Source organism: Sphaerodactylus townsendi, linkage group LG07 (genome assembly GCF_021028975.2).
Source record: "Sphaerodactylus townsendi isolate TG3544 linkage group LG07, MPM_Stown_v2.3, whole genome shotgun sequence".
Taxonomy (NCBI): domain Eukaryota; kingdom Metazoa; phylum Chordata; class Lepidosauria; order Squamata; family Sphaerodactylidae; genus Sphaerodactylus; species Sphaerodactylus townsendi.
This window is the reverse complement of record NC_059431.1, coordinates 17,661,828-17,688,334: the sequence shown is the minus strand read 5'-3', so window position 1 is coordinate 17,688,334 and position 26,507 is coordinate 17,661,828. Positions and strand designations below refer to the sequence as shown.

At 45.5% G+C, this 26,507-nt stretch overlaps 1 protein-coding gene across 2 annotated transcripts in view; it reads right to left on the bottom strand.

Annotated features, from left to right (window-relative positions):
- Positions 1 to 1,108: 1,108 nt before the first annotated feature.
- Positions 1,109 to 26,507, bottom strand: part of ST8SIA3 (ST8 alpha-N-acetyl-neuraminide alpha-2,8-sialyltransferase 3) — a 25,730-nt gene continuing 331 nt past the window's right edge. Inside the window, exons 2-5 of one of the 2 annotated variants that reach the window (XM_048502739.1) lie at positions 26,076 to 26,253; positions 20,676 to 20,798; positions 7,414 to 7,971; positions 1,109 to 1,939 (exon numbers count right to left, since the gene is read on the bottom strand). In XM_048502739.1, coding sequence (XP_048358696.1) covers positions 1,657 to 1,939; positions 7,414 to 7,971; positions 20,676 to 20,798; positions 26,076 to 26,251 — 1,140 coding nt within the window. In that variant the 5' untranslated portion in view covers positions 26,252 to 26,253 and the 3' untranslated portion in view covers positions 1,109 to 1,656. Of the gene's footprint in view, positions 1,940 to 7,413; positions 7,972 to 20,675; positions 20,799 to 26,075; positions 26,475 to 26,507 lie in introns of those variants that run through there. The other variant, XM_048502740.1, reaches the window with a different exon arrangement.

The following is a 26,507-nucleotide window of genomic DNA, read 5'->3' as shown; positions in this document are numbered from 1 at the left end:
GGGGGGGGGTGGGGGGGGGGGGGGGTGGGGGGGGGGGGGGGTGGGGGGGGGGGGGGGTGGGGGGGGGGGGGGGTGGGGGGGGGGGGGGGTGGGGGGGGGGGGGGGTGGGGGGGGGGGGGGGTGGGGGGGGGGGGGGGTGTCCATAGCATCTGGAGTGCCAAAGGTTCGCCACCACGGGAATATGGCATGTGCAGGTCGAAAGAGGAGCAAATGACTCTGTCTTGGGGTTGTTTTGATTCAAGAAAAGGGTGTGTGTGTGGGGGGGGGAGACAGCAGCCACTCCTTCGTTTGCACTGAAATTCTGTGCTGAATTGGATCCCTGCAAAGTTTTGAATGGATATACTTTGCAGCTTCAGTACTGCTCTGGAGAAAATGAGTCAGGTTGGGCAACTGGGACCTGACTAGTTAAAAACTGTCTCGTTCAGTTTGGTGCTCAGAAGACTGGATCTTCTCCCCTAAGATGTTCATCTCTACCAGAGGCGGAGTGCTCACGGGACATGTGGGTTCACATGCCCCTGGGCGCAAGCCAGCTGGTCACATGGGGGCGCAGAGAATTGCTCCCCACACTCCTTCCCTCGGGCAACACCCCGCTAGGCTGCTCCTTCAGCCAGGCTTCTGAGGCTAAGGTAAGTGGAGCACAGGGTTGGGGGGGACTCGGGGGGGGGGGAGCTGGAACAGTTGTTGCCCCGGGCACCATTTCCTTCCCCTACGCCTCTGATCTCTACTATAGGTTGGCCATGGACAGTCAAGAAATTACCCAATGCTGAATCCTGCTCAGGGCCGCATGAGATCTTGCAGATATCCCAGAGGCAACCCTTTCCCATTGATGAGTCAGCAGAGGTGCCATTTTTGACACAGCAAAATGAAAAGTGCTCTCATTTACCACTAAGCACAACTCAGCCAGGTTGGAAACTTGATCGGGCTACCAGTGTGCTGGTGCCACATTGCTCCCATACCAATAGGAATTATGCCAGTTGGAACTGGGTCATGGGCCAAAAGTGTTGCCGGAGCTGCCCACCCCTGTTTGGAAATGGAAGCCTTTTACCCTTCCTTTGAAAAAGAGCACAACCCCCAAAGTTTGGTGAACCAGATCACCTGACGCTTATACTGACAAGTCCCAACAGACTTTAATGGAAACACGCCGGCGTGAACTGTTGTTCAGTCAGAAGAGCAGGAATCGTTTTTATACTGATCATGGAACAACACAACTGTTTCCTGCCATTCAACAGCAGTAGGTCCGCTGGGAAAACCCACAACTCTTAATAAGCAAACACAAATATTCTCAACATCTGATGAGGAATGTGAAAAATAGAGGCGTATGAAAATACTTTGAAGTGACACTCTTGGCAGCGTTAACTACAGATGCAAAACTTCCTATCGTAAACAGCTCTGACTTCCCTACTGCATGAAACGAACCATGATTCTATGAAATGCTCCGGCATTGCTAAATGTGCGGAAGCTGCCCCCCACCCCGCAACCCCACCCCCACCCCTTGAAACAAGTCAATAGAAGGGCGATTTCAAAGCATATCTGAATTACAGAAAATACTTCCCCCCCGCCCCCACAAATGCTTTTTGTTTCCCTCTTGAAATTCAATTTCGGCACTTTTTAAATGTCTTAAAAACCACAATCGTTTTGGCACTTCGGGTTAAATCCTTAGGCACAGTGGGACAAAGTCAGCTTTGCGAGACCTTCTCCGTGCATTCGGTAGAGCTGCTGGAACTCGGCGGGCAGCTGGTGGGACTCTTGCCACTTGGTAGTAAACTTGGTTCCCTTTTTATCGTAGTAGTGGTAGGGAAGGTCTTCTCGGTTGTTCGGATTAAATCCAAAGGGCCAGAATCCGTACAGGTGGATCTCGTCGCAAATTGCCGACGCAAGAGTATATGCAAGAATACCTGTGCTGAGCCGTTTGGGAGCCAGGTGTTTGTTCTTCCAGTACCTGTGAACGGACAGCATAGAATTATGTGTGGAACAGATGATATAATAGGGAAATGCATCGTTATTATTTCCCGTTGCGTCATGAGCCAGCCCCTGGGTACTTACCAGGATACAGAGGACTCTGATGCAGAACCTAACAACAGAGTTGGCTACTCCTGAGGAAGATCAGGCAGCAGATCCAACTCCCAGCCCTTCCCTGCCTGATGACTTGCAGGTGGAGGAGCCTGTAGATCCTCCTAGGGAACCCAGTAATGAGTCAGCTATGCACAGGAGGCAGAAGCAGAGGCAGCTGCTGCAGAAGCAAAGAAGGAGTGCTCATATTGCAGCAAGATATGGGAAGATAGAAGTGTCTGTGTCTGATGAAGATTAACTCCTTGCAGAATCCCAACTCCTTGGGCAAGGCTCTCCATATAAGCCTTGCTATGAGCTTGCTTCTGCCTGGGTGCAACAAGTGAGTTACCTGTTGCTGCCGTGTGCCTGGTTCATTGCTGACCCTCAGCCTGTTTATTGGTTCTCCTGTACCATGACCTGAGGACTGTTATCTGACTACGCTTTCCCTGTCGCCTGCCTTGACCCATTGGACTGTTATCAGACTATGCTTTTGCCTGCCGCCTGTATGGCCCAGCAAGGCCAAACCTGACCACGCCCTGCCTGCTGACAGTTTCAATTGTTCCTTTGGAAAGCTTAAAACAGTAGCATGTAGCCAACCATTTATGGACTTTGAAAAGTCCATGAATAAACCTACCGTTCTCCTGGAGGAGCTGCCAGCAACCTTCCCATCCAGAAACGGATCAAGTCCATTCTTCCTTAGCTTCACCAGTGCTATAGGACTACAGTCTCCTAGGCCATTACCTGTCTGAATGGTGCATTATGCAAATTATGGTGCTTACTCTGGACCAAAATGCTTGTCCACTGCATTGGTTCTCTTTGGTTCTCATGACCTAGTCAGTGAGGGGCACTCAGACAACATATGTAAGTGCCATTAAGTTAAGGCAAGGGACTTCCAAGGCATGTGAGAAGTAGAGGAGGTTTGCCACTTCTTTTCTCTGCAGAATCTTCCTTGGTGGTCTCCTATCTAAATATTATCCAATTCCAATTCCAAAGCCTTTATTGGCATTATAATATTATCCTACTTGGCGAGTCTATACCATGCTGCTTCCCTTCCAATATTCAGATTATTCATTTATTTTTGAATAATTTAGGGTTGTTTTTGACTCTTAATAGCTTGGGGCTAACACACTTAGAAAGATATCTTCTTTCTCCTGCATTTCATAACACCCACTAGATTAAGAATGGCCACCTACCAGTACCCTATCTCCCTCTGATACAGAAGACACTGGGCAAGCTCTGCTCACTGACGGGTGAGTGAATGGGATGGATCCAGCCTGCTTTCTTGCTCAAATCATCCTCAAAGAATAATAGAATCATAGAGTTGGAAGAGACCCCAAGGGCCATCAAGTCCAACCCCCTGCCATGCAGGAATACACAATCAAAGCCCTCCTGACAAATGGCCTCTCTCTCCATCCAGCCTCTCTTTAAAAACTTCGAAAGAAGGAAACTCCACCACACTTTGAGACAGTGAATTCCATTGTCGAACAGCCCTTTCTGTCAGGAGGTTTTCCTGTTGTTCACGGAACACAGAGCTTTCCTGCATTTTCCCCTTTTCCTGCAGCCCCTTAGAACCCCTGGAGGAATAGTAATTCCAAGGATTGCGGGACCAGTGCAGAAGAACTGCCTTGTGGGTTGTGGGGGGATTGGCGTGCGGAAGGACAAGGAGGTGAAGTTGATTTTCCTTCCACAAAAGTGACTTTGCTGAGGAAAAGCATGAGTTTCATCTCCTAGAATCATAGTTGGAAGAGACCCCAAGGGCCACCAAGTCCAACCCCCTGCCATGAAGGAACACACAATCAAAGCACTCCTGACAGATGGCCATCCAGCCTCTCTTTAAAAACCTCTAAAGAAGGAGACTCCACCACACTCCGAGGTAGTGCATTCCACTGTCGAACAGCCCTGACAGTCAGAAAGTTCTTCCTAATGTTTAGGTGGAATCGCTTTTCCTTCACCTTGAGCCCATTACTCCTGGTCCTGGTCTCTGGAGCAGCAGAAAGCAAGCTTGCTCCCTCACCAACATGACATCCCTTCAAATATCTGAACATGGCTATCATGTCACCTCTTAACCTTCTCTTCACCAAACTAAACATCCCCAGCTCCCTAATTCTCTCCTCGTAGGACATGGATTCCATTTCTCCTCCCTACTATAGCTCCTGTCCAATATGACTTTTGTCCATGCAGAGGAGTAATTGAATGGACTAAGTGGTTGTTTATGTTTAGTTATAAGTGTTGGAAGACTTATACTGTATCTTGAAGAACTCTGTCAGAGAACTGGAGGAAATGTAAATACAAAATAGAAGTGCTAAGTTGATTAATTATATGTAAGATCAATATATAAGATTGGATACAGCCAGAGTGCAACGTGTGTATTTCTTAGTATAAAGGAGTAATCCCCAACATGTCTGTTTTGGGTTGGCAAAGATGCCCCTCTTTCCCTTTCAGCACAAGAAGAGATGAATAGATCCAATACTATATGCCAAAGTCCTTGAGTGCTTCCAAGAATAACTGGACTAAACAAGGATGTCTAAGACATAGAATGCTTGACCAAAGAGTCAGCATGGTGTAGTGGATCTGGGATCTAGGATCTGGGAAACCTAGGTCCAAATCCCCACTCATGCCATGGAAACTTGCTGTGTGGCCTTGGGCCAGGCACACACTCTCCGCCTTGACTCTGGCAAGGGAGACCTCCAAGAAACACCAAGGTCATGACGTTGAAGTAGGCAATGGCAAATCCCCTCCAAACATCTCTTGCCTTGAAAACCCTACAGGTTAAGCTTAAAAATTTAGCTAAAGTAAATAATGGTCCTAATGCAAAATGTCGGAATTGTCAGAATACCAATTCTACTTTTTATCATTTGTTGTGGACATGTCTAAAAGCAGGGAAATGTTGGATTGTAATTCGTGATGAAAAGCAAATGATATTGAAAGTTAAGTTTATATTAGATCTCAACAGTATGTTATTAAATATCTTACCCAACAATGTACCAAAAGCACATAATGAACTGTTTAAATATATGGTAGCGGAGTGAGAATTGTGTTTGCCACAAGATGGAAAGCAGATCGTCATCCAGATCTTATGGAATGGATGGACAGGCTAACAGAATATTCAACAATGGCAAAGCTGTCATCATTGGAGCATTAGAAACCATCTGCAGGGAATGGAAGAAGATGGAAGGTTTTTTTCCCCGGATTATATAAACCAAAGGCTCAGATAACTAGCTATATGTAAGGCTATATGTAAAAGAATAAACTGTTGAATTCAGATTTTAGATCTTATTGAGATGTGAAAATGTGAACTGATATTTAAGATGTAATAAGATCAGATGTTAATAGGTGTAAGTAATGATAATAGGTAAGAGCCAGCGGGGTGTAGTGGTTAAGTGCAGGTGGATTCTAATCTGGAGAACTGGGTTTGATCCCCCGCTCCTCCACTGGAGTGGCAGAGGCTTATCTGGTGAACCAGATGTGTTTCCGCACTCCTACATTCCTGCTGGGTGACCTTGGGTTAGTCACAGTTCTTTGGAACTCTCTCAGCCCCACCTACCTCACAAGGTGTCTGTTGTGGGGAGAGGAAGGGAAAGGAGCTTGTAAGCCACCTTGAGTCTCCTTACAGGAGAGAAAGGAGGGGTATAAATCCAAACTCTTCTTCTTCTTCATATTATATGAATTGTAACAATGAAATTTGATTTTATGACTATCTATCTATCTATCTATCTATCTATCTATCTATCTATCTATCTATCTATCTGTCTGTCTGTCTGTCTGTCTGTCTGTCTGTCTGTCTGTCTGTCTGTCTGTCTGTCTGTCTGTCTGTCTGTCTGTCTGTCTGTCTGTCTGTCTGTCTGTCTGTCTAAAGCTACAGAGTCTCCATAAGCTGTGACTTGATGGCAAAAAATCCCCATCTTTCCCTAGGATTTTTTTAAAAGCAACTCTGAGCAAGAGGAGCTGCAGGCCTGGTTGGGGCCCCTTTGACTCACTTAGAGATGTCAAACTGGCGGCCCTCCAGATGTCCATGAACTACAATTCCCATCAGTCCTTCCCAACATGAGCATTGGCTATACTGGCAAGGGCTGATGGGAATTGTAGTTTGACACCTGGCATGGCATGAGGAACAATCACACTAAGGCATCTGCAGGGAAGGAAGCAGCGTTGGGATTCAGCCGGTTTGCACCACTTCGGCAGAACCGGTTGTTAAAAGGGTACTTGTAAACAACCAGTTGTTAAATTATTTGAATCCCACTCCCGGCTGTAAATGCACTGTAATATAAGGGCTAGATTATCATTATCTTGCCTTTTAGACTTTACAGGTGGCACACTGTAAAAATTAGTCGTCTCTGAGCTACTGAGAGACAGAGCTATGTTAACCGTCAAACAAAAGAGGAGGCCAGTCAAAGAAGACGGTATCCTCAGTTGCAACATAGCCAAGTCTTCTAATTGGTGATTATCTTGGTCACATACCCATCCAGCCTCAGCAATGGTCTGTGTGGTTTGAATTCTATTGATTCTAGTGTCCCCTAGCCTTCCTTCTTGCAGCCCCTTAGAACCCCTGGAGTCCAAGGGTTGCGGGACCCGTGCAGAAGAACTGCCTTGTGGCATGTGGAAGGACAAGGAGGTGAAGCTGATGCTCCTTCCACAAGAGTGACTTTTCTGAGGAAAAGAATGAGTTTCATCTCCTAGAATCATAGTTGGAAGAGACCCCAAGGGCCATCTAGTCCAGCCCCCTGCCATGCAGGAGCACACAATCAAAGCATTCCTGACAGATGGCCATTCAGCCTCTTTAAAAACCTCTAAAGAAGGAGACTCCACCACACTCTGAGGTAGTGCATTCCACTGTCCAACAGCCCTTACTGTCAGGAAGTTTTCCCTGATGTTTAGGTGGAATCTCTTTTCCTTCACCTTGAACCCATTACTCCTGGTCCTAGTATCTGGAGCAGCAGAAAGCAAGCTTGCTCCCTCACCAACATGACATCCCTTCAAATATCTGAACATGGCTATCATGTCACCTCTCAACCTTCTTTTCATCAAACTAAACATCCCCAGCTCCCTAAGTCTCTCCCCGTATTGCATGGATTCCAGACCTTTGACCATTTACCATCTCAATGCCCTTCCTCATTCCATCCCACCATTCCACATGGTTCTTCTGCACTGATCCCACCGGTTTTTCCAGGACTTGGAAAGGGCTGCAGGAACAGAGTAGAAAGCCAGAAACCTCTATGTGACTTCTGGACGGCTGGATAAAGGCCAATGTGTTTTAATAGACAACACACTGACTTTCTGAAAATGTTTGTTATCCTGGACCCCCTTCATTAGTTACCAAAGAGGAAGTTTGTTAGTGAATGAGTTAATTGCCACCATGATACATACTTGTTTACGTGCTGCATGATATTTCCTGGCCAGGCCAACTGGACTTTCAGCTGTCCTCGATGCTCGATGAAGAAGTCAACCAATGTTCTCGTGATGGTTGCTGAAGTATGGAAGAAAAAGGCTGGGATCCAAAGGATGGCTCCGTCAAGCTTCTTCAAACTGAGGAAAAAGTTATTGCGGTCTTGAATGGTCAGCAAGTTGTTGTAGTACTTCTCCAAAATGCTTGGATTGAACGTGGTCAGGTTGGTTTTCCTGCCAACATCTTTCTGGAATGCCTCGGTCGGAGCGAAATTGCAACGGAAAACGAAATCAGATTTATCTATTTCTTCCCCACATTGGCTGCCCACCAAGATCCCGCTGTTTCCAACCACAGCACAGATGTTGTAGTGCTTATTCTGAATGGGCGAGACTTCTGGAAGCAGCGCTCGGAAGTTATTGCTAATGGAAAAAACATACTTATGGCTGGAGTAATCGTAGTGCATCAGCTGGCCGATCCGAACCATGCTCTTGGTCAGAGAAAAGTTCTTCACTACGTCAACGTTCTGAAGGATCTCTCGCCTGAAAATGGAATAACAACATTTTGTCAAAAAGACAAGAGGCACTTTCCCACATTGCGTGGCTAGCTTTGTCTGGAAGAGGATCTGTAGTAGCCACTAATTTTGGGGAAAAAGAGCATGAGTCTGAAAGCTCCCTGGAAGAAAATGTCTCTTTTGTTTTTCAAAGATTATCTTATCTAACGATTCAAGTTTACCTCAAGTTTTTACCCAACAGAGTGTATGAATGTCACTAGTGAGAATAAGCCTACAAGAAGAAGCAGTGTTCAGAGGGTAGCCATTACTGGTCTGCAGAGGAAGAACTAGTGTGGTGTAGAGGTTAAGAGTGATAGACTCTAATCTAGAGAACCAGGTTTTTTCCCTGCTCCTCCACATGAAGCCTGCTGGGTGACCTTGGTCAACTCACAGTTCTCTCCAAACTCTCTCAGCCCCACCTACCTCACAAAGTCCCTGTTGTGGGGAGAGGAAGGGAAGGAATTTGTAAGCTGCTTTGAGGCTCTTTACAGTTGAGAAAAGCGATGTATAAATCCAAACTCCTTTGCTCTTCTTCAGATGAAGAGCTACATTCAAGTCTTGTAGCATTTTTGAGACCAACAAGATTTTAAGGGTATGACCTTTCCAATGTTTCAGCATCCTTTGTGAGATAACTTCGTCAGTCGTGATATCTGATGAAGCGAGCTTTGACTCTGGTTGGTTTATACCCCCAAAATCTTGTTAGTCTCTTAGGTGATAGTGGACTCCAGTCAAGAAGAAGAAACCGCAAACCACCTCCATCCTGTTTTGTTCCGTTACTAAAGGTGTGCACGCTCAGAGGTGTGGCTATAAGGGAACGGGGGACCACGCCGCATACTGGGTGCACGCCAGTGGGTCACATGGGGGACAGAAAATCAGCCCTTTCTCCGCCCCTCCACTTATTTATTTATTTTTATTTATTTATTTATTGAATTTAATATACCGCCCTATCCCCGAAAGGCTCAGGGCAGTGTACAAATAAAACATCACCTAAAAACATAAATATGGTTTAAAACAACAATCATATCCTAGAGCAGCGTCCCACAAAACCCTTACGAAACACTCCTAAACTTACCTTAGTTTAGCTGGCTGCAAAGTGCAGCTAGCTGAAAAAGTAGCCTGGTGGGAACTACACTTCCCAGGAGACCTTGCGAGCCCCACTCCCCCAGGGAGGCCTCTGCAGGAGTTGGGCTTCGCAAGGTCTCCTGGGAAGTGTAGTTCCCAAGTGGGAGGGGCGGGGCCGGGTGCCATTTTGCCTCGGGTGCCATTTTCTCCCCTTACACTTCGGTGCAGCACGCTTGCTCCACCCTTGCAGCGCATGCAGCACCCTTGCAGCACCCTTGCAGCTCCTGCCGTCAAATGAGCATCGCTGCATCCTGCTGAGACTTGCAGCAGCACCAGATCAACCAGCAGCAACAGAGATCATCCTTTTTGTGGACTGTGGTCAAAATTAGATGTATAGCAAATGTCATCCCCACGAAGATCCATTCTGAGCTCACAACAGCCCTGTGAGGTAGTTTAGTTTGAGAGTGTATGGCTGGTTCATGGTCATCCAGCCGCCTTCTGTGGTAGAGGTGGGCTTTTAACCGGGAACTTCCTGATTCTAGTTCAGGGCTCTTCGACATGGTGCCCGTGGGTGCCACTGCGCCCACCACCAACTTTCCTGGTGTCCCAAAAAGTGTTTTAAAGAAAGTGGGTGGGCTTCCGATTGCCCACTGGGGATTTGAGCCTTCCGATTGCCCACTGGGGATTTGATTGGCAGTATAGATTTTTCAAAATACTGCTTTGGCAGCATAGCACAATTGATTCTCAATATGTGCCTGAAGTTGCAATATGACAGTCACCTTGTGGCTGAAGAGCCCTCCCAGTGTTTATTTTATACATAATGTGCCCTCCATACTGGGTCAGAATTCCAAAGGTGCCCATTAGCTCAACAAGGTTGGGGACCCATGCACCAGCCCACATCCCAACCACGGCACCGAAATAGCCCCACAACTCAGGGATGTTCTTAACCCCGCCCCCGGGCTTTATTTCTAAAAGAGGGAACATTTTTCATCTTGCTTGTCTGTGCTGCTTTGAGGTTCTTGCTTTTTATGAGTAAGTCTTAGGTTCCATGAACATCCAAAGGGATGTTCTGGGTCGGAGGTTCTGTTTCCCTTCGTTTTTGGCACGGCAGTTCATTTTCTTGAAGCTGGTGGCCCATTTTGAAGTGCCTGGTTGTGTGATGATTTATGCCGGCCCAAACAAAGAGCATCCATGGCCAACAGCACAAGGGGGGTAGATTTCTCAAGATAACCTGGGTCAGCATCTCCTCGTCCTCTTCAGGTTGGGCTGCTGCAATGCCTACAATCATTCTGAAACTGGTGGCAAAGTTTAAGACTCCTCCCTATTTGTGTGGCGGAGTGGTTAAAAGCAGGTGGTTTGCCATTGCCTGCCTCCACATGAGCTGAGAGAGGTCTGAGAGAACTGAAAGAGGTCTGAGACAACCCAAGATCATCCAGCAGGCTTCATGTGGGGAGAGGGGAATAGAACCCGGTTACCCAGATTAGAGTCTGCCGCTACTGGGTCTACCACACTGGTTTTGCTGGTGGATACCTCTTGATGCCAAACAACAGCGAGGACGCCCCCGAAACACCTGGAGAACATTCGAGCAAAACCTGAAGGCACTAAGTACTGTATGGGAAGAGGCTGAAACACGTGCCCAAGAGCGGAACTACTGGAGAGCACTTGTTGCCCGATACGCTACTTAGCATGGGAGGATCTAACTAACTATAACTTTTTAAATATCTGTGTTATAAATACATGGAACACCTTACTTCCTTTTAGGTATTAGCTTGTTGTCTGCACTTTGGATAAGCATTACACCGGAGTTCAACAACTCCCAGGTGCCAAGTACCCATGATGACTCCATAGTTCCATGGTTGCCATGGTAGTATTTTCCATAGTTCCATGGTTCCATGGTAGTATTTTCCACCATGATTTTATTGTAGAGTCTCTTGGCCGTCTTCAGTAGAGGAGGTGCAAAGATTATTTATCAATTCACATCAGGATGTTTCATTATACAGCATAAAAATGTCTGCTCAAGCTGCCCTCAACCATGAAAAAAGGCTGAAAATAAATGTTTTTTTTTAAAGTTCATAAATGGGTGTGAAGTTGCTGTGCATGTTTATGTTAACGTTACACCATTGAGTAGTGGTGGATTAATTAATTCCTTTAGTGGCTTTCTATAACTGGCTCCAACATTCAATGAAACTGAGGGTTTTTAAAAATTAATTATGAAATTATGAGAAATCTGTAAGACTTTATAACCATCTGACTCCCTACCACACAGGGTGTTTGTTGTGAGGGGGGAAGGGAAAGGAGATTGTAAGCCCCTTTGAGTCTCCTCCAGGAGAGAAAGGAGGGATATAAATTCAAACTCTTCTTCTTCTTCTCTTGAAAGCTAAGCCAAGAATCACGGAACACGTGACAATAAGGAACAGAACTGGACAAGATCCTCCCTCTTATGAAAAAGTAGGTTGGACGCAAAATGATTGCCCCAGCGTCACTTTAGTAACACAGTGCAAATCTCCCTGCAGTGATGGCAGCTGCTGCCAAAGTAACATTTAAAAAAATCTGCACAGCCAGTCAGAAGCCTTGCTGAGCAAAAGTGCTACCTGGCTCCATTCACTTCCTCACAGCGCTGGGTGAGTGCCAGAAAAGATGTGGGTGGGTTCGGTGGCACCCATGAACACCACACCCCTGAGACCAAAGTGGAACGTGGCAGGGAATGATATGCTATACATGTTGATTTTGACGTTAGTGGGTAGAATTGGGAAACCCCTACACGGCATCATCTCTCTTCCTCTCCAAGTCCTTTCCAAGGATTTTCTAGTGAAGGAGTGTCAAACATGAGGTCCAGGGGGTGGATTCAGCACCTTGAGAGGGTTTCTCAGGCCCATGAGTCAGCTGAGGAACGCCCCCCGCCCCCCCCCCCCCGGGGCTCTGGCCGCTGTGGGCTTGCCAGTCCAGGTACTCACTCACTTCCTGCTCCCAATCCGGCCTGGTGAACCTGCTGTGGGCTCACCAATCCCAGCACCCTTTTTTTAGACAATAGGTCTAGAAAACCACACATTCCTTGTTTTTAGATTACGTACACATGAACACATGCAGGGTACCTATTATATTCAGATCTCAGAAGCCAGGCTGATTTGGCTCTGGTTAGTACTTGGATAAGAGACCACCAAGGAAGTCCATGATTGCTACTCAGAGGCAGGCAATGGCAAACCATCTGTGTTAGTCTCTTGCAGAGGCGTAGCTGGGCCAAACTGCGCCTGGTGCGCAGTCTATATTTTCCGCGCCCCCCATGGCCCCCTGCGGCGCCCCCTTCCCTCCTTCCCACACTTACCTTAGTTCCTTTCCTTTTCCTAGAACTTTTTCAGGCTGAAAAAAAGGCCTATTCACAGTTCAGGCTTAAAAACGGCCTGATGGGAACTATACTTCCCAGGAGACCTTGTGAGCCCCAAGGTCTCTGGGAACTGTAGTTCCTCAGGCCGTTTTTAGCCTGTACTGTGAACAGGCCTTTTTTCAGCCTGAAAAAGTTCTAGGAAAAGGAAAGGAACTAAGGTAAGTGTGGGAAGGGGGGGCACCACAGGGGGGCGGGGGAAGGGGGAGGAGACTGGGGCGATTTCCCGTGCTCCCAGGTTGCGCCCCGTGCCCGGCACCCCCCGGTCCCCTTGTAGCTCCGCCACTGGTCTCTTGTCTTGAAAACCCCAGAGTCGCCATAAATCAGCTGAGATTTAATGGTACTGCGAACATCAAGACCAGCAACGAACAGTTCTTCAAGTACATCAAAAGCAGGAAGCCAGCAAGGGAAGCGGTAGGCCCGTTAGATGACAAAGGAACAAAGGGTGTGCTAAAAGATGGCAGGGAGATTGCAGAGAAGCTGAATGAATTCTTTGCATCTGTCTTCACCCAAGAGGAGGTGAGGAACATTCCTGCACCTGAACCAAGCTTCTTAGGAGGCGAATCCGAGGAACTAGTGAAGATAGTGGTAGACAAGAAAGAAGTTCTGGCAGCCATTGATAAACTAAATGTTACCAAATACCCTGGCCCAGATTGCATTCACCCAAGAGTTCTTAAAGAGCTCAAGCATGAAATTGCTGATCTTCTCACTTTAATATACAACTTATCCCTGAAATCAGGCTCCATCCCTGAAGACTGGAAGATGGCCAATGTCACACCAATCTTTAAGAAAGGATCTAGGGGGGACCCGGGAAATTACAGGCCAGTCAGTTTGACATCTGTTCCTAGTAAATTAGTAGAATCTGTCATTAAAGATAAAATTATAAAACATGTAGAAAATCAAGACCTGATGAGAAAGAGTCAGCATGGCTTTTGCAGAGGCAAATCCTGTCTTACAAACTTACTAGAGTTCTTTGAGGGTGTAAACCAGAGGCGTACCTCCCATTGGGCAAAGTGGGCAGCTGCCCTGGGCGCCACCTTGTGGTGGGCGACAAAATTGCAGGTTTGTGAGGGATTTTGTATTTTCAGTGTTTTTCCGTTTTTGGCCTGCAGGGGGCGCAGATTTTAGGCTAGCAGCACCAAAATTTCAGGGATTTTTTGGGAGACTCTCCTGATGATGTCATCCAGGTTTGGTGAGGTTTGGTTTAGGGAGTCCAAAGTTATGGACTCCCAAAGGGAGTACCCCCATCCCCCATTGTTTCCAATGGGAGCTAATAGGAGATGGGGGCTACACCTTTGAGGGTCCATGGCTTTGGACCCACAGAGACTAAACTTCACCAAATCACAGAGTAATTATCATCAGTAAGGGCCTCTGAAGACACTCTGAAATTTTGGTGCTGCTATCTTAATAATTGCACCCCTGACAACAGGCACCCCCTAAATTTCCCCAGATTCTCTTTTTTAAATTCACTCCCTTCCCACACACCAATGCTTTGTTTTCTTTCTTTCTTTTATTCTCTCAGTGCCTAATGGGGTTGTTGTTGTTATTTATTTGTTGTTGTTGTTGTTAAATCTACATTCGGCATATGGATTTCAAGGGAGAATCTGAGGGTCCACAGTTTAAGCACTGCATTTAAAATGATGCTGTTTGGGGGTGGATTCCAGCATCACTTGTTTAAACCAGGGAGCCCAGATTCTCTTTTTAAATCCACCTTAAAGGGAGAATCTGGGGTCCCCAGTTTAATTCGCTCTTTATTGAAAGTGATGCTGTTTCCCCCAATTGGGGGGACTGGATACAACACCATAAAATGATTTCATAGCAGTAATACATTTATTTTGAAAGCATTTTGAAAATGTTTTCCAAATATTATTTCGGCTGTGTGGCATGGCCCATTGCTATGTTCAGATTTGTGAGTTGGGGGATGTTCTATAATGTGATGGTGACTTTGAAACGACCTGGTGGAAAAAAATATTGTTTGGTCATGGTGGGGGCCACCCGTGGGGGGGGGGGGCATCAAACTGGAGGATTTTGTGGGGCTCAAGTTTGCCCACAAGTGCAGCCCTGGTGTAAACAGGCATGTGGACAGGGGTGAACCGGTGGACATTGTCTACTTGGATTTCCAAAAGGCTTTTGACAAAGTTCCTCTCCAGAGACTGTTGAGAAAACTCAGCAATGAAGGAATAAGAGGGGAAGTCCTCCTATGGATTAAAAACTGGTTGAGAAACAGGAAACAAAGAGTGGGTGTAAATGGGAAGTTCTCACAATGGAGAGATGTAGGGAGAGGTGTATGCCCCCAAGGATCAGTTTTAAGAACCAGTGCTCTTTAACCTATTCATAAATGACCTGGAAGTAGGGGTGGGTAGCGTGGTGGCCAAGTTTGCAGATGATACCAAATTATGTAGGGTGGTGAGAACCCACAAAGGATTGCGAAGAGCTCCAAGCGGACCTTGATAAATTAGGTGAGTGGGCTAAGAAATGGCAAATGCAGTTCAATGTAGCAAAATGTAAAGTGATGCACATAGGGGCAAAGAATCCAAACTTCACATACACGCTTCAGGGGTCAGTGCTATCAGTTACAGACCAGGAAAGGGATTTGGAAAGTCTTAGTTGATAGTTCCATGAGAGATGTCAACTCAATGCATAACTGGCTATGAAAAAGGCAAACTCTATGCTGGGGATCATTAGGAAAGGGTGAGGAATAAAACTACACTGAGTGTCATGCCCTTATATAAAGCAGTGGTGCGACCACACTTGGAGTACTGTGTTCAGTTCTGGTCATGCATCTCAAAAAGGATATTGAGGAGATAGAAAAAAAGTGCAGAGAAAGGGCAACAAGGATGATTGAGGGACTGGAGCACCTTCCTTATGAGGAGAGGCTGCAAGCGTTTGGGACTCTTTAGTTTGGAGAGGAGACGGCTGAGGGGGGATATGATTGAAGTCTACAAAATTATGCATGGGGTAGAAAATGTTGACAGAGAGAAATTTTTATCTCTTTCTCACAATACTAGAACCAGGGGGCATTCATTGAAAATGCTGGGGGGAAGAATTAGGACTAATAAAAGGAAACACTTCTTCATAGCGTGTGATTGGGTGTTTTGGAATATGCTGCCACAGGAGGTGGTGATGGCCACTAACCTGGATAGCTTTAAAGGGAAACTGGACAGATTTATGGAGGAGAAGTCGATTTATGGCTACCAATCTTGATCCTCTTTGATCTGAGATTGCAAATGCCTTAACAGACCAGGTGATCGGGAGCAACAGCCGCAGAAGGCCATTGCGTTCACATCCTGCATGTGAGCTCCCAAAGGCACCTGGTGGGCCACTGCGAGTAGCAGAGAGCTGGACTAGATGGACTTTGGTCTGATCCAGCTGGCTTGTTCTTATGTTCTTATGTTCTTACTTTACACACACACACAGAGCAACATTTAAGATCTGCCTCCCAATTCTCTCTTCTGTTTATTTGCATTTATTCCCCGTCCTTTACCGCAGTCTCAGAGCCACAGTTTTACTTCATCACCCCCAAAATCGATTAATCTAGCCAAATAATTGAACTAAATGTTGAAGCTCCAGGAAAAGAAAAAATTCAGAGCCTCCAATACACAGAAAATGAGCAGATCGAGCAGAGTAATAAAGAAACCCACATAATTAAGACTTTGGTCATTGACGCTTATTTGTCAAACTCTATTAGAATTTGAAAACAGAATGCATTTCGTTTGGGATTGGGATTGCAGTACGATTTACAGGAACACTTTAAAAAGCCGATTAAACTCTAGAGGTTTTATATGTTTTACATGTCAAGGGGCCTGGCCAGGAAAGAGCTCTGCAAAGAAATGCTGCCAATTCCTTGAGTGACTCGTGCAAGGCTAAGAAGGGGATCTTAAATGACATTAACGTTAATTTTTTGGTTTGGATGCCAGTACTACCAGCATCCCCACTGGACACTTGGAGTGACATTCATTTGCAGACACATAACTCTAAAACACCCTATTTAGGAAAGTGTATACTCAATTACAAATATTGAGAATGTTTTAGGCCCCTTCCGCCCATGCAGAATAATGCACTTTCAATCCACTTTCACAATTTGTTTCGCAAGTGGATTTGGCTATTCTGCACAGTAAAATCCAGCTGCAAAGTGCACTGAAAGTGGATTGAAAATGCATTATTCTGCGTGTGCCGAAGGGCAGTTTCCCCCAATGAGAATAAGGCCAGTTAAAAAAACATTACAGTTTCCATTTGCTCATCATCAATAGTCAAGAAAACAATTTGGGATTATTCCATTACTAATGGGCTTTGCTTCTGTGCTGTTCTCTCAGGTAACAGCTTCAACTGCTGCTGCTCAGTCATGGAAGAGCCATATTGAGTGCACTAAATCAACTGTCCCAATAAATAAATTGCAAAAAAGTACAGCTTACATTTATTCAGGTGGATTCTATTCACCCCCTTGTTGCAGTTGATAGAAACATAGAAACCTAATTTAAAGAGTACATTTCCCTGACACAAGTGGCCAGCTGGTCTGGCATCATGTGTATGCAAGTATGAAATATTTGTTTCTACAGGAGGGACCTTCAGGAGTAGTTGCCTCCATTGCAGTCCATCGGGAAGGCGCGAGGGTAACAATGGATACTGAGCGAGAAGGAGGAGGGGTCAGAGGGCAGCTTCCTGGCTCAGATAAAAAAAAAGAAACATCCCATTCAAGAGACAACACTATGTACACAGAGAGTTCCCCAATATCCAGGCACTGCACAGTCTCACTCTTTCCAACAAACTGACCTCTATAATCCACAGATCAGGCTCTTAATTCTAGGAGATCTCCAAGCCCCACCTGGAGTTGGCAATGTGCACCTGCGTGGATAAGAATAGCCACCTGGGCCAGGAGCCATGGGAGGTTGGGGAAGGCTGACTGACTGGATCCAACCCCCTATTTTCTTACATTTCCACTATCTCCAAGCAGCTGGGAGGCTAGCAGTGAACCAAGTTGATGCCATCCTACAGTTTGCTCCAGGCCTCATATTCCTATTTCCTAGATGGAGCCTGGAAGAAGTATCTCTGTTCTTTCATGATATGCTCAATAGGAAGTGCCAAGATACACGGGGAGAAGAAAGGGTACGGGTTAATCACGTCTTTCTGCTTAACTGCAGCACAGTTATGGAGGAACTACTGCTAATTGTGGACGTTAGCAGGGCACAGCACTCGACTGTGAAAAACACTCCCTGCTGATTTCTGCACATCAAGGTGCTTTCCAAGCCACAGGAGCGATCTCGACTGGTTTCTTTTCCAGGTTGCAACCTTAGTTTGTTTATTTGTTTGCTTGTTTGTTTGTTTGTTTGTTTGTTGTTCCTTCCTTCCTTCCTTCCTTCCTTCCTTCCTTCCTTCCTTCCTTCCTTCCTTCCTTCCTTCCTTCCTTCCTTCCTTCCTTCCTTCCTTCCTTCCTTCCTTCCTTCCTTCCTTCCTTCCTTCCTTCCTTCCTGACATTCAGGATAGTGTACATGGTTCCTCCTTTCAATCTCACAACAACCCCGAGGGCTGTTAAAACTGAGGTTGAAGCTGAGATGAGTTGGTCTTTACACCCTGCTTTTTGCCTGCCTTTAAGGAGTGTCCAAGCAGTTAATTATCATCTTCTCTTCCCCTCCACACAACGGACACCTTGCAAGGTAGGTGAGACTGAGAGAGTTTTGAGAGAACTGTGACTGGCCCAAGGTCACCCAGTAGGCTTCATGCGTAGGAGTGGGAAAATAAACATGGTTCACTGGATTAGAGTCTGCCGGTCATGCGAAGGAATGGGGGATCAAACTCCATTCTCCAGGTTAGAGCTTTTAACCACTGCATCACACTAGCTCTCTGGCAGCAAGATTGGATATTTATTCACCCCATTTTTTCCTGGGAGTGAATTCTCCCTTCCTGTCTTAACTATGGTTAAGAGGAATACATATATCAACCTAATATATATGGTTAAGGAATATATATATATCAACCTAAAGTGCTATTAAGATTAATAATAACAATAGCGTGCTGTCAAGTTGCAACTGATTCTTGGCGGTCAGGGGACCATGGGTTATTCCAGGCAAGAGATGAACCAAGATGGTTTGGCATTGGTCCCTCTGTTGACCGTCTGGTATCGGCCAGTTTAGTGTCCTGTCTTTGTTTCCTTTCCTGAAGGACAATTTAGGCATTTGAAATACCAGAATGTCTGATGTAGAACCCACCTGTGGGCAATCATTCATAGTTTAATTTTATAATGGTTTATGTTCTTGAATCCCTCAAGAGCAAAGACTGGGCTCAATCGTAGGACATTCTTTTACTAAAACAGAAAAGGATGAGAGAGGTCCTGATACAGAAAAAAGAAACTACACAGTTGAGATAACAAACATCACACATAACCACACTGCCGCACACTATATATGGCATGGTTATTATTTGTAGGTATAGAAAAAAAGGGGGGGGGGCACTTGACACCAGGTATGTTGATAATGTTATAAGGGTCCAACTAATTCTCATGCTTTATAATCAATATTAGTATTTAATAAGAATACACCTTATACAAAACAAAAGATGAATAATTAAAAACAAGGGTTCCGGAAACCAGATCTCAGCATATATTATACAGTATACAACTCAAGTGTTTGTTACAGATAAAATTGATGAAAATACCAAATGACCAGCAAAACCATTTACGTTTCAGCCCTCGTGGTTGTCCTCAGTGGTTAGTAACATAACATTTCATAGACTCATAGAACTGGAAGAGACGACTAGGGCCATCGAGTCCAACCCCGGCCACCGCAGGAACACACAATCAAATCACTCTGGACAGATGGCCATCCAGCCTCCCTTTAAAAACCTCCAAAGAAGGAGACTCCACCACACTCTGAGGTAGAGTGTCGGACAGCCCTTACTGTCAGGAAGTTCTTCCTAATGTTTAGGTGGAATTTTTTCCTTGTACTTTGAACCCATTACTCCTGGTCCTAGTCTCTGGAACAGCAGAAAAAAAGCTTGCTTGATCTTCAGCGTGACATCCCTTTATTTAAACATGGCTATCATGCCACCCCTTAACCTTCTCTTCTCCAGACTAAACGAATCCAGCTCTTTAAGCCTCTCTCCTCAAAGGAAATAGAATCCAGACTTTTTACCATTTTGGTTGCTGTCCTCTGAACCCGTTTCAGCTAGTCAATATCTTGAATTGGGGTGCCCAGAACTGGACATAGTATTCTAGGCGAGGTCTGACCAATGCAGAATAGAGTGGTAGTATTACATCCCTCAAACTAGACACTATACTCCAGTTGATGCAGCCCAGAATTGCATTGGCTTTCTTGGCTGCTGCATCACACTGCTGACTCAAATTCAGTTTGTGGTCTACTGAGACTCCCTTTCACATGTATTGACAAGCCAGCTGTTACCCGTCCTATATATGTGCATTTAATTTTTTTATGCCTAAGTGTAATCTCTACATTTATCTCTGTTGAAATTCATTTTGTTAGTTTTGGCTAACTCTCTAATCTGTCCAGGTCATTCTAAATTCTGACCCTGTCCTCTGGAGTATGAGCTACCTATCCTAATCTGGTATCCTAATCTGGTACCGCCTTTGGGGGAGGGCGGTATACAAATCTAATCAATCAATCAATCAATCAATCAATCAATCAATCAATCAATCAATCATCTGCAAATTTGATTAGCATGTCCTCTGTTCCACCATCCAAATCATTAATAAAAATATTGAATACCACTGGGCCCAGGATAGAATCCTGTGGCACCCCACTGGTCATTTCTCTCCAGGATGAAGATGAGCCATTGGTGAACACCCTTTGGGTTTGGTCAGTCAACCAATTACAAATGAGTAGCATTGCGTAGCCCACATTTTACTAGCTTGCTTGCAAGAATATCATTGGGCATTTTGTCAAAGACTTTACTAAAATCAAAGTATGCTACATCCACAGCATTCATTTTGTCTACAAAGCTTGTCACTCTATAAAAAACTCTGTGTCAGAATTCCAAAGGTGCCCATAGGTTCAAAAATGGTTGGGACCCCCTGTGCTAAGCCTTCCTCCAATAGAGAAAAATTTCCCCTGTTGGAGAATGACTTTTTCTTGACTGAGAAAGGCTTCATCTGAAGTCTTTGTTGAAGGAAGACTTGGCAAAAAAGGCATCACAAAATCTAACGAAAAAAAGGTCACAGGATACAACCAACCATCTGATGGCCAACAACTGTTCAGAGTCTTACAGTGTTTAAGGTATCGTTTTGGCTGGCTTGCCTCTCTCACCTTTGTTGTAAGAATGCCGTTCTGTTGAATGTCCATTTGGGAGTTTTATCTTGCAGCTCTTGGTTTGCGGAGTTTGCACTGGGCACAAAGGAGGGATCGAGGAACTTCAGTGCAAACTGAGACCTGTGAAAAGCATCGTACATTCATACGGTCAACTACTGCATTCCAGGGTTTAAAGGCCAAATTATTTATTCTGCTACACACATGAAAGATTAACAGTGCCATCCTAAACAAAATTCAATCTTTCAAGCCCACTGAAGACTTGAAAGGGTATAACTCTGTTTAGGGTCGCATACAAAGGAGCAGCCACATAATCCAACAGATGGAACAGTACTCGGGCACAGCACTGGGAGAATCCAATCACCTAGGCCCCTTCCGCACATGCAGAATAATGCACTTTCAATCCACTTTCACAACTGTTTGCAAGTGGATTTTGCTATTCTGCACAGTAAAATACAGGTGCAAAGTGCTTTGAAAGTGGATTGAAAGTGCATTATTCTTCATGTGCAGAAGAGGCCTTAGTTTCACTGATTTCAATTCCAAATGAATTGCCACATTGAAAATAATTTATGTATTCATCTTGATATACTATTTTTCTATGTACAAGGAGTTTTTGCACAGAGAACCAAATGCGCAATTACTATAAAGGTGCAACAAGAGTCTTGCTGGGTCAGACCAGCGGTCCAGCAAGCAATGTCACTCACCAGTCAACTCTTTAACCTGGAGAACCAACAAAGGGAGAATCGAGACCCTGCTGTTGCCTCCTTGCAATAATACCAAGATGTTTACTGCCATAGTCTATGGAGATTTCTTTTGAGTTACCATGACTATCATGGACCTGGACTATCTCCTTTTAAAGCCATCTGTGTTTGTGCCCATAACTAAGTCTACTAGAGTGATGAATGTCACAGTTAAATCACACATTTAATAAACAAGTATTTCCTTTTGTCATCTTGAACCTACTGCTTGTCAACTTCACTGAGCATTCCCAAATTCTAGTCTAATGGGAGAGGGAGAAAAAGTTCTCTGTGGTTCCGCTCGCTTTATCCCTGGTGAGTGCTGGAGTATTGCTCTAAAGCAGGGCTGGAGTGAAGGGGAACTGTGTGCCCTGTGCCCCTGCCTGCCCCGGAACACCCCCAGAACACCCCCTCACTGACGCGCACCTGGTGCGTCATGCCCCCCCCATCCCCTTGGTGCTACACTATTGCCCTAAAGAAGAATTGATTTCCCCCCTAACAGAGCTGACATCTTCAAAGAGTAGTCCACTACAATCCCAAGATCTCATTCACTTTCAGTCTCAGCAAGTTCAGACACCATCAGCTGTTTTTTTTGGGAGGGGGGGGAGTTTCCAAGAAAAGCATTTCCAGTAGATTTCACCAGATGTTCAAGTTAACTCTTAATCTGCTTGTGCAAGCCCTGAACAGAAGCGTTGTGAAATTCTACAGGCTCACTACAAGCATGAGGCCATAACTGCAGCCCACGGCAATGACCCTTTTCAGCCTGGCCCTTCTGGTCTTCTCCTTATTCCCCCATTCTTGTGTGTCACTCTCTTCTCCACCCTCTCTTTCCTGGGTTCATGGCTTTCCCCTTCTGAGCTTCCCTTTGGCTCTTTTTTCTGCCCATAATCCTACCCTATTCAGAACTCTCTGATGATCTGTCTTCAGCCTCTGGCTTCCCTTGTCCCACCGCCAGCTCCCTTTCTAGGTGCAATGACTCTTCTGTACAGCCTTCCTTAGCTACCCCCTTCCTTAACTGGCAGCCTTATTTTTTTTTATGTCTCTTTCTCTTACACCTTCTTCTCAACTCACGTGCTCCTCTGCTGCCCTTCTTAGGCAATCCTGGCTGTACGGTTTTTCAAGTTAAGTGCCTTTCTTTGGCTCAGCCGCCTGGCATGGTCTCTGTCAGAAGTTCTCAGTCAACCAGTGCCAGAGTGTTTACAAAATCACGTTGCAGTTGGTTTTTCATCCAAGCGTCGGGACCCTCCAATGGATCATGGAGCCCCTCCTGCTGCATTACCTGATCCTACAGAACTACAACCTTTTTTTTTGCTGATGTTTGGAAGAATCTCCTGTGTAGACAGCAAATGAACCCCACTTCCTGCCTCTCTGAATATATACAGAAGGATAATGAAGTCAGGTCACTCAATGGTGGAGAGAGTTCCTGAATGGCTCTGGCTTGTTTTTAGCCAAACTACACCTTTAGATGCTTTGTTTATGTCTCCTGACCTCAGCTATTTCTGTCTGCTACCCACAGCCTTGGCTTTGACACTGAAGTTGTAACTCTGGCTCCCCCTTTTCCTGGCATGTGACTTGGATTTCCTGTCACATGCTTGCAGCTCAATGGGGCCCAAGTCTAGAAAGACCAAAGATCACAGATCTAGTGCATCATCAAATGGTTATTGTTCCATAAGCTTTACCCAGAAAAACCTAGGCTCAATAAACCAGGTAACTTCTAAAGATGCCACAGGATTTTCTTTTTAATTAAATTCATTTCTAACTACTTGCAACCTAAGCTGTCAGGTAGGTAAGGAGGAGGACTGAGAAGGTGTTATATTTTTCAAGTTCTGCACTGCCTTTCATTCTTCATGCAAACTCCAGGTAGATTACAATAGCAAACACAGCAATTAGAAATAAATCACAATATGTAAATAAAACCAAGCCAAACAAACTGTACAGATTCGGATTTCCACTAACTTTAAAACCAAGCTCAAATATACTCTAGTAAATTTCAATTTCTTGGGAGTTTTTTAAATTAAAAAGAACTTGCAACATGATCCCCAAAAGCACAGAGGGACAGGCTGTGCCTAATTGAATATCAAAATCTAAGAAGGGCTTTGCTAGATCATCTTATGTTCACCTGGGTACTTTGAGGCCTTTTGCTTTTTGAAATCAGGTTCCAACTTCTTTGGGAACTTAGTTGGAAGAAATTATAGTCAAGGTACCATGAGGTTAATCTGCTATGAACAGTCAGATATCACTACTTTTTAAGCACATGTATCTATTTAGTTCATGTATAATAAACTAGGCTCATGTGCCACTATTATGCAAAGCATGTATAATGAACTAGGCTCATGTGTCACAATTATGCAAAGCATGTTGATGTATGAAAGAGCCAGAAACCCATCTGGAAATTATTACATCTGATGACTGGACATGGGTTCACTCTGCCTCATGCATACATGGAGTTGTTTATCATGTGTATTATGATCAGCATGGGTGTTCCTCACTGGAGGCATCCTTACATAGGACAAAACGTGGAAACTGTGTGTAGAATCTACACGATGTTATCGCATACATGTGTTTTGCTGTACAATTGTCCTATCATTTTCACATTTTAACTCAAATGGAGGTGATTCCCATATAGGAAAGTTATACTGTGTACAACACATTTTTAGTCTCTATGGTGACGCTATGCATTTCATTTGTTTCAGCAGGGCTGATTTAGGATCAATCTACACTTTGGTTGAGCAGACCGATGCCATTTCAAACACCCTTGGGGTGGTATCTTCTTCATACTACACTGTGCAGCCCAGCCCATTCCTGTGAGGAATTTCTGTGCCAGCCATGTGCAAATGCTCTATTCAAGGAGGATTAGAGGGGCCTAGTGCACTTTACAAATAGAAGAAGAGGAGGAGGAGGAATAATCTGGATTTATACCCTGCCGGTCTCTCCTGTAAGGAGACTCAAGGCAGCTTACAAACTCCTTTGCTTTCCTCTCCCCACAACAGAAACCTTGTGAGGTAGGTGGGGCTGAGAGAGATCTGAGCGAACCATGACTAGCCCAAGATCACTTAGCAGGAATGTAGGAGTGTGGAAACAAATCTGGTTCACCTGATAAGACTCTGCCACTGACGTGGAAGAGTGAGGAATCAAATCCGGTTCTCCAGATTAGAGTCCACTTGCTCTTAACCACCACACGATGCTTCTGGAGAAGACCATGTTGCATAGGATGGTGGCAGGAACAAATATAATATGTGAAAACCCTTCCAAGCTGTTTCTCCCCACAATAAACACGGTCCAGCCCTAAGTTGAAAAAGAACTTACCAACTCACCCTTTGAAACGTCATGATCTGTTTGTTTTTTTGTAAGCTGCCATGACCATGACTATAGAAAGGTGGGGTATAAATACTTTTAACGGATAAATAATAAATTTAATGGATAAATAATAAATAGCACATTATTTTAAACCTTTTAAAGCAGGGCATCTCTCACAAATGTTCCCCCTGTAGTTTTTAAGCTGATCAAATCGCAGAGAGGCCGAGGAAGGGAGTCAGGATGTCATATCAGCACCATGGACAGCAACCAACCCATTTCCGCAACCCTTTGGGGACAGCCGTGTTTCCCAGCTCACCCATCGCGCCTACAAACGCCAGCATCCACCCACACTTCTTCCTAACTTCCTTCCCTTCAGTATAGCCTGTGAGAGTTTCAAGGAAACATGCACACAAAAGGGCACATGCGTGTGCATTTGCACGTGAGGGGGAGGGTGCATTTTGCAGCTGAGCCCCCGCACGCCCATATGGTTTCTCTCGCAGCTGAAGGGGCTCCCGGGGAGATTTTCATAAGCCGGAACCATTCTTACGATGCAGGACTCGGCTGCGTGCTTCCCCTCCCCCCTTTCCCGATTTTCCACCTGAGCTTGGCACAGGGATCAGGTTTCTCCTGCTTCTGTCGGCTGATCCTGGGGACGTTCCCAAGGAGAATCGGAAACACCATCATGCAAAGCAGCGTGCTCCAAACGCATTGGGATTATGCAGCAAAACCAGACAAGGGGCTGGAAGGAAGGGAGGAAGGGGGTGGGGGAGAGCAGCAAGACAGGCTAGAGGTCCTCCATAGCTTCCCTGAAGTCATCTCCTGTCTCTGTTTCCCAGCCATGGGGAAGATGTGTCTCGCCACCTTCAGCCAAGGAAACAGTTTGCCTGCGCCATTAGCTTATCCCATGGAATATACATGAACTGGGGAACCAACCACCATGATGTTCATCAGCTATTCCTCTTTGTGTGTGTGTGTGTGTGTGTGTGTGTGTGTGTGTGTGTGTGTGTGTGTGAGAGAGAGAGAGAGAGAGAGAGAGAGAGAGAGAGAGAGAGGCACATATGCACAGGCAGATACACATACTGGGGGGTTCCTCTAATCTCCTTCCCTGACCACAAATGCGGATCTAGTGACCTGCTAGCTCTCCAGACAAAAGCATTTCAAGGGGCTGCGGTGGCACTGGAGCAAAAAAATGGGGCGGCAGGACATTTAGGGGAAAGAGGAGCGGGGATGCATTCATCCATTCACCCCCACCCCTTTTGGCCCCCTCCCACCCCATCCGCCAGCATGCATATCCTTTATCCGGCTGACCACCCTCCTCCCCCTTCCTCCGCAAGGGGGTGGGTGGGGGGAAACGGCAAGCACTCACCTAAATCCGGCATGGAACATGTACATTCGAGGCACCCCCGAGTTGGCGTATTTGGGAGCGAAGATATTGTCTTTTTTCAGGGAAACGTAACTGATGAAGGACAAGATCAGCAGAGCCACGCTGAGCATCACCAGACCCAGGACGCTCACCACTCGGACCATCTTGCAGTTTCTCATGCCTGGGGGGGGGGAGGGGGGGAGAACAAACAGGGCGATGAGAGCTACATTGGAGTTAACACACCCAGAAAGCGAGGATGGAGCCGTGTCTGCGTGTGTGCTTGTGTGGCCGTCTGGCTAAGGAGGGGGAGGGGGGGAATCAAAGGATTAATTCAAAGCACACACTTTTTTTTTTAAAAAAAAGCAGGAGCTAAGAGCTGGAACAATGAAGAATTAAAAATAATCATCATTTTTTTAAAAAATGGAGGGTTTGAGC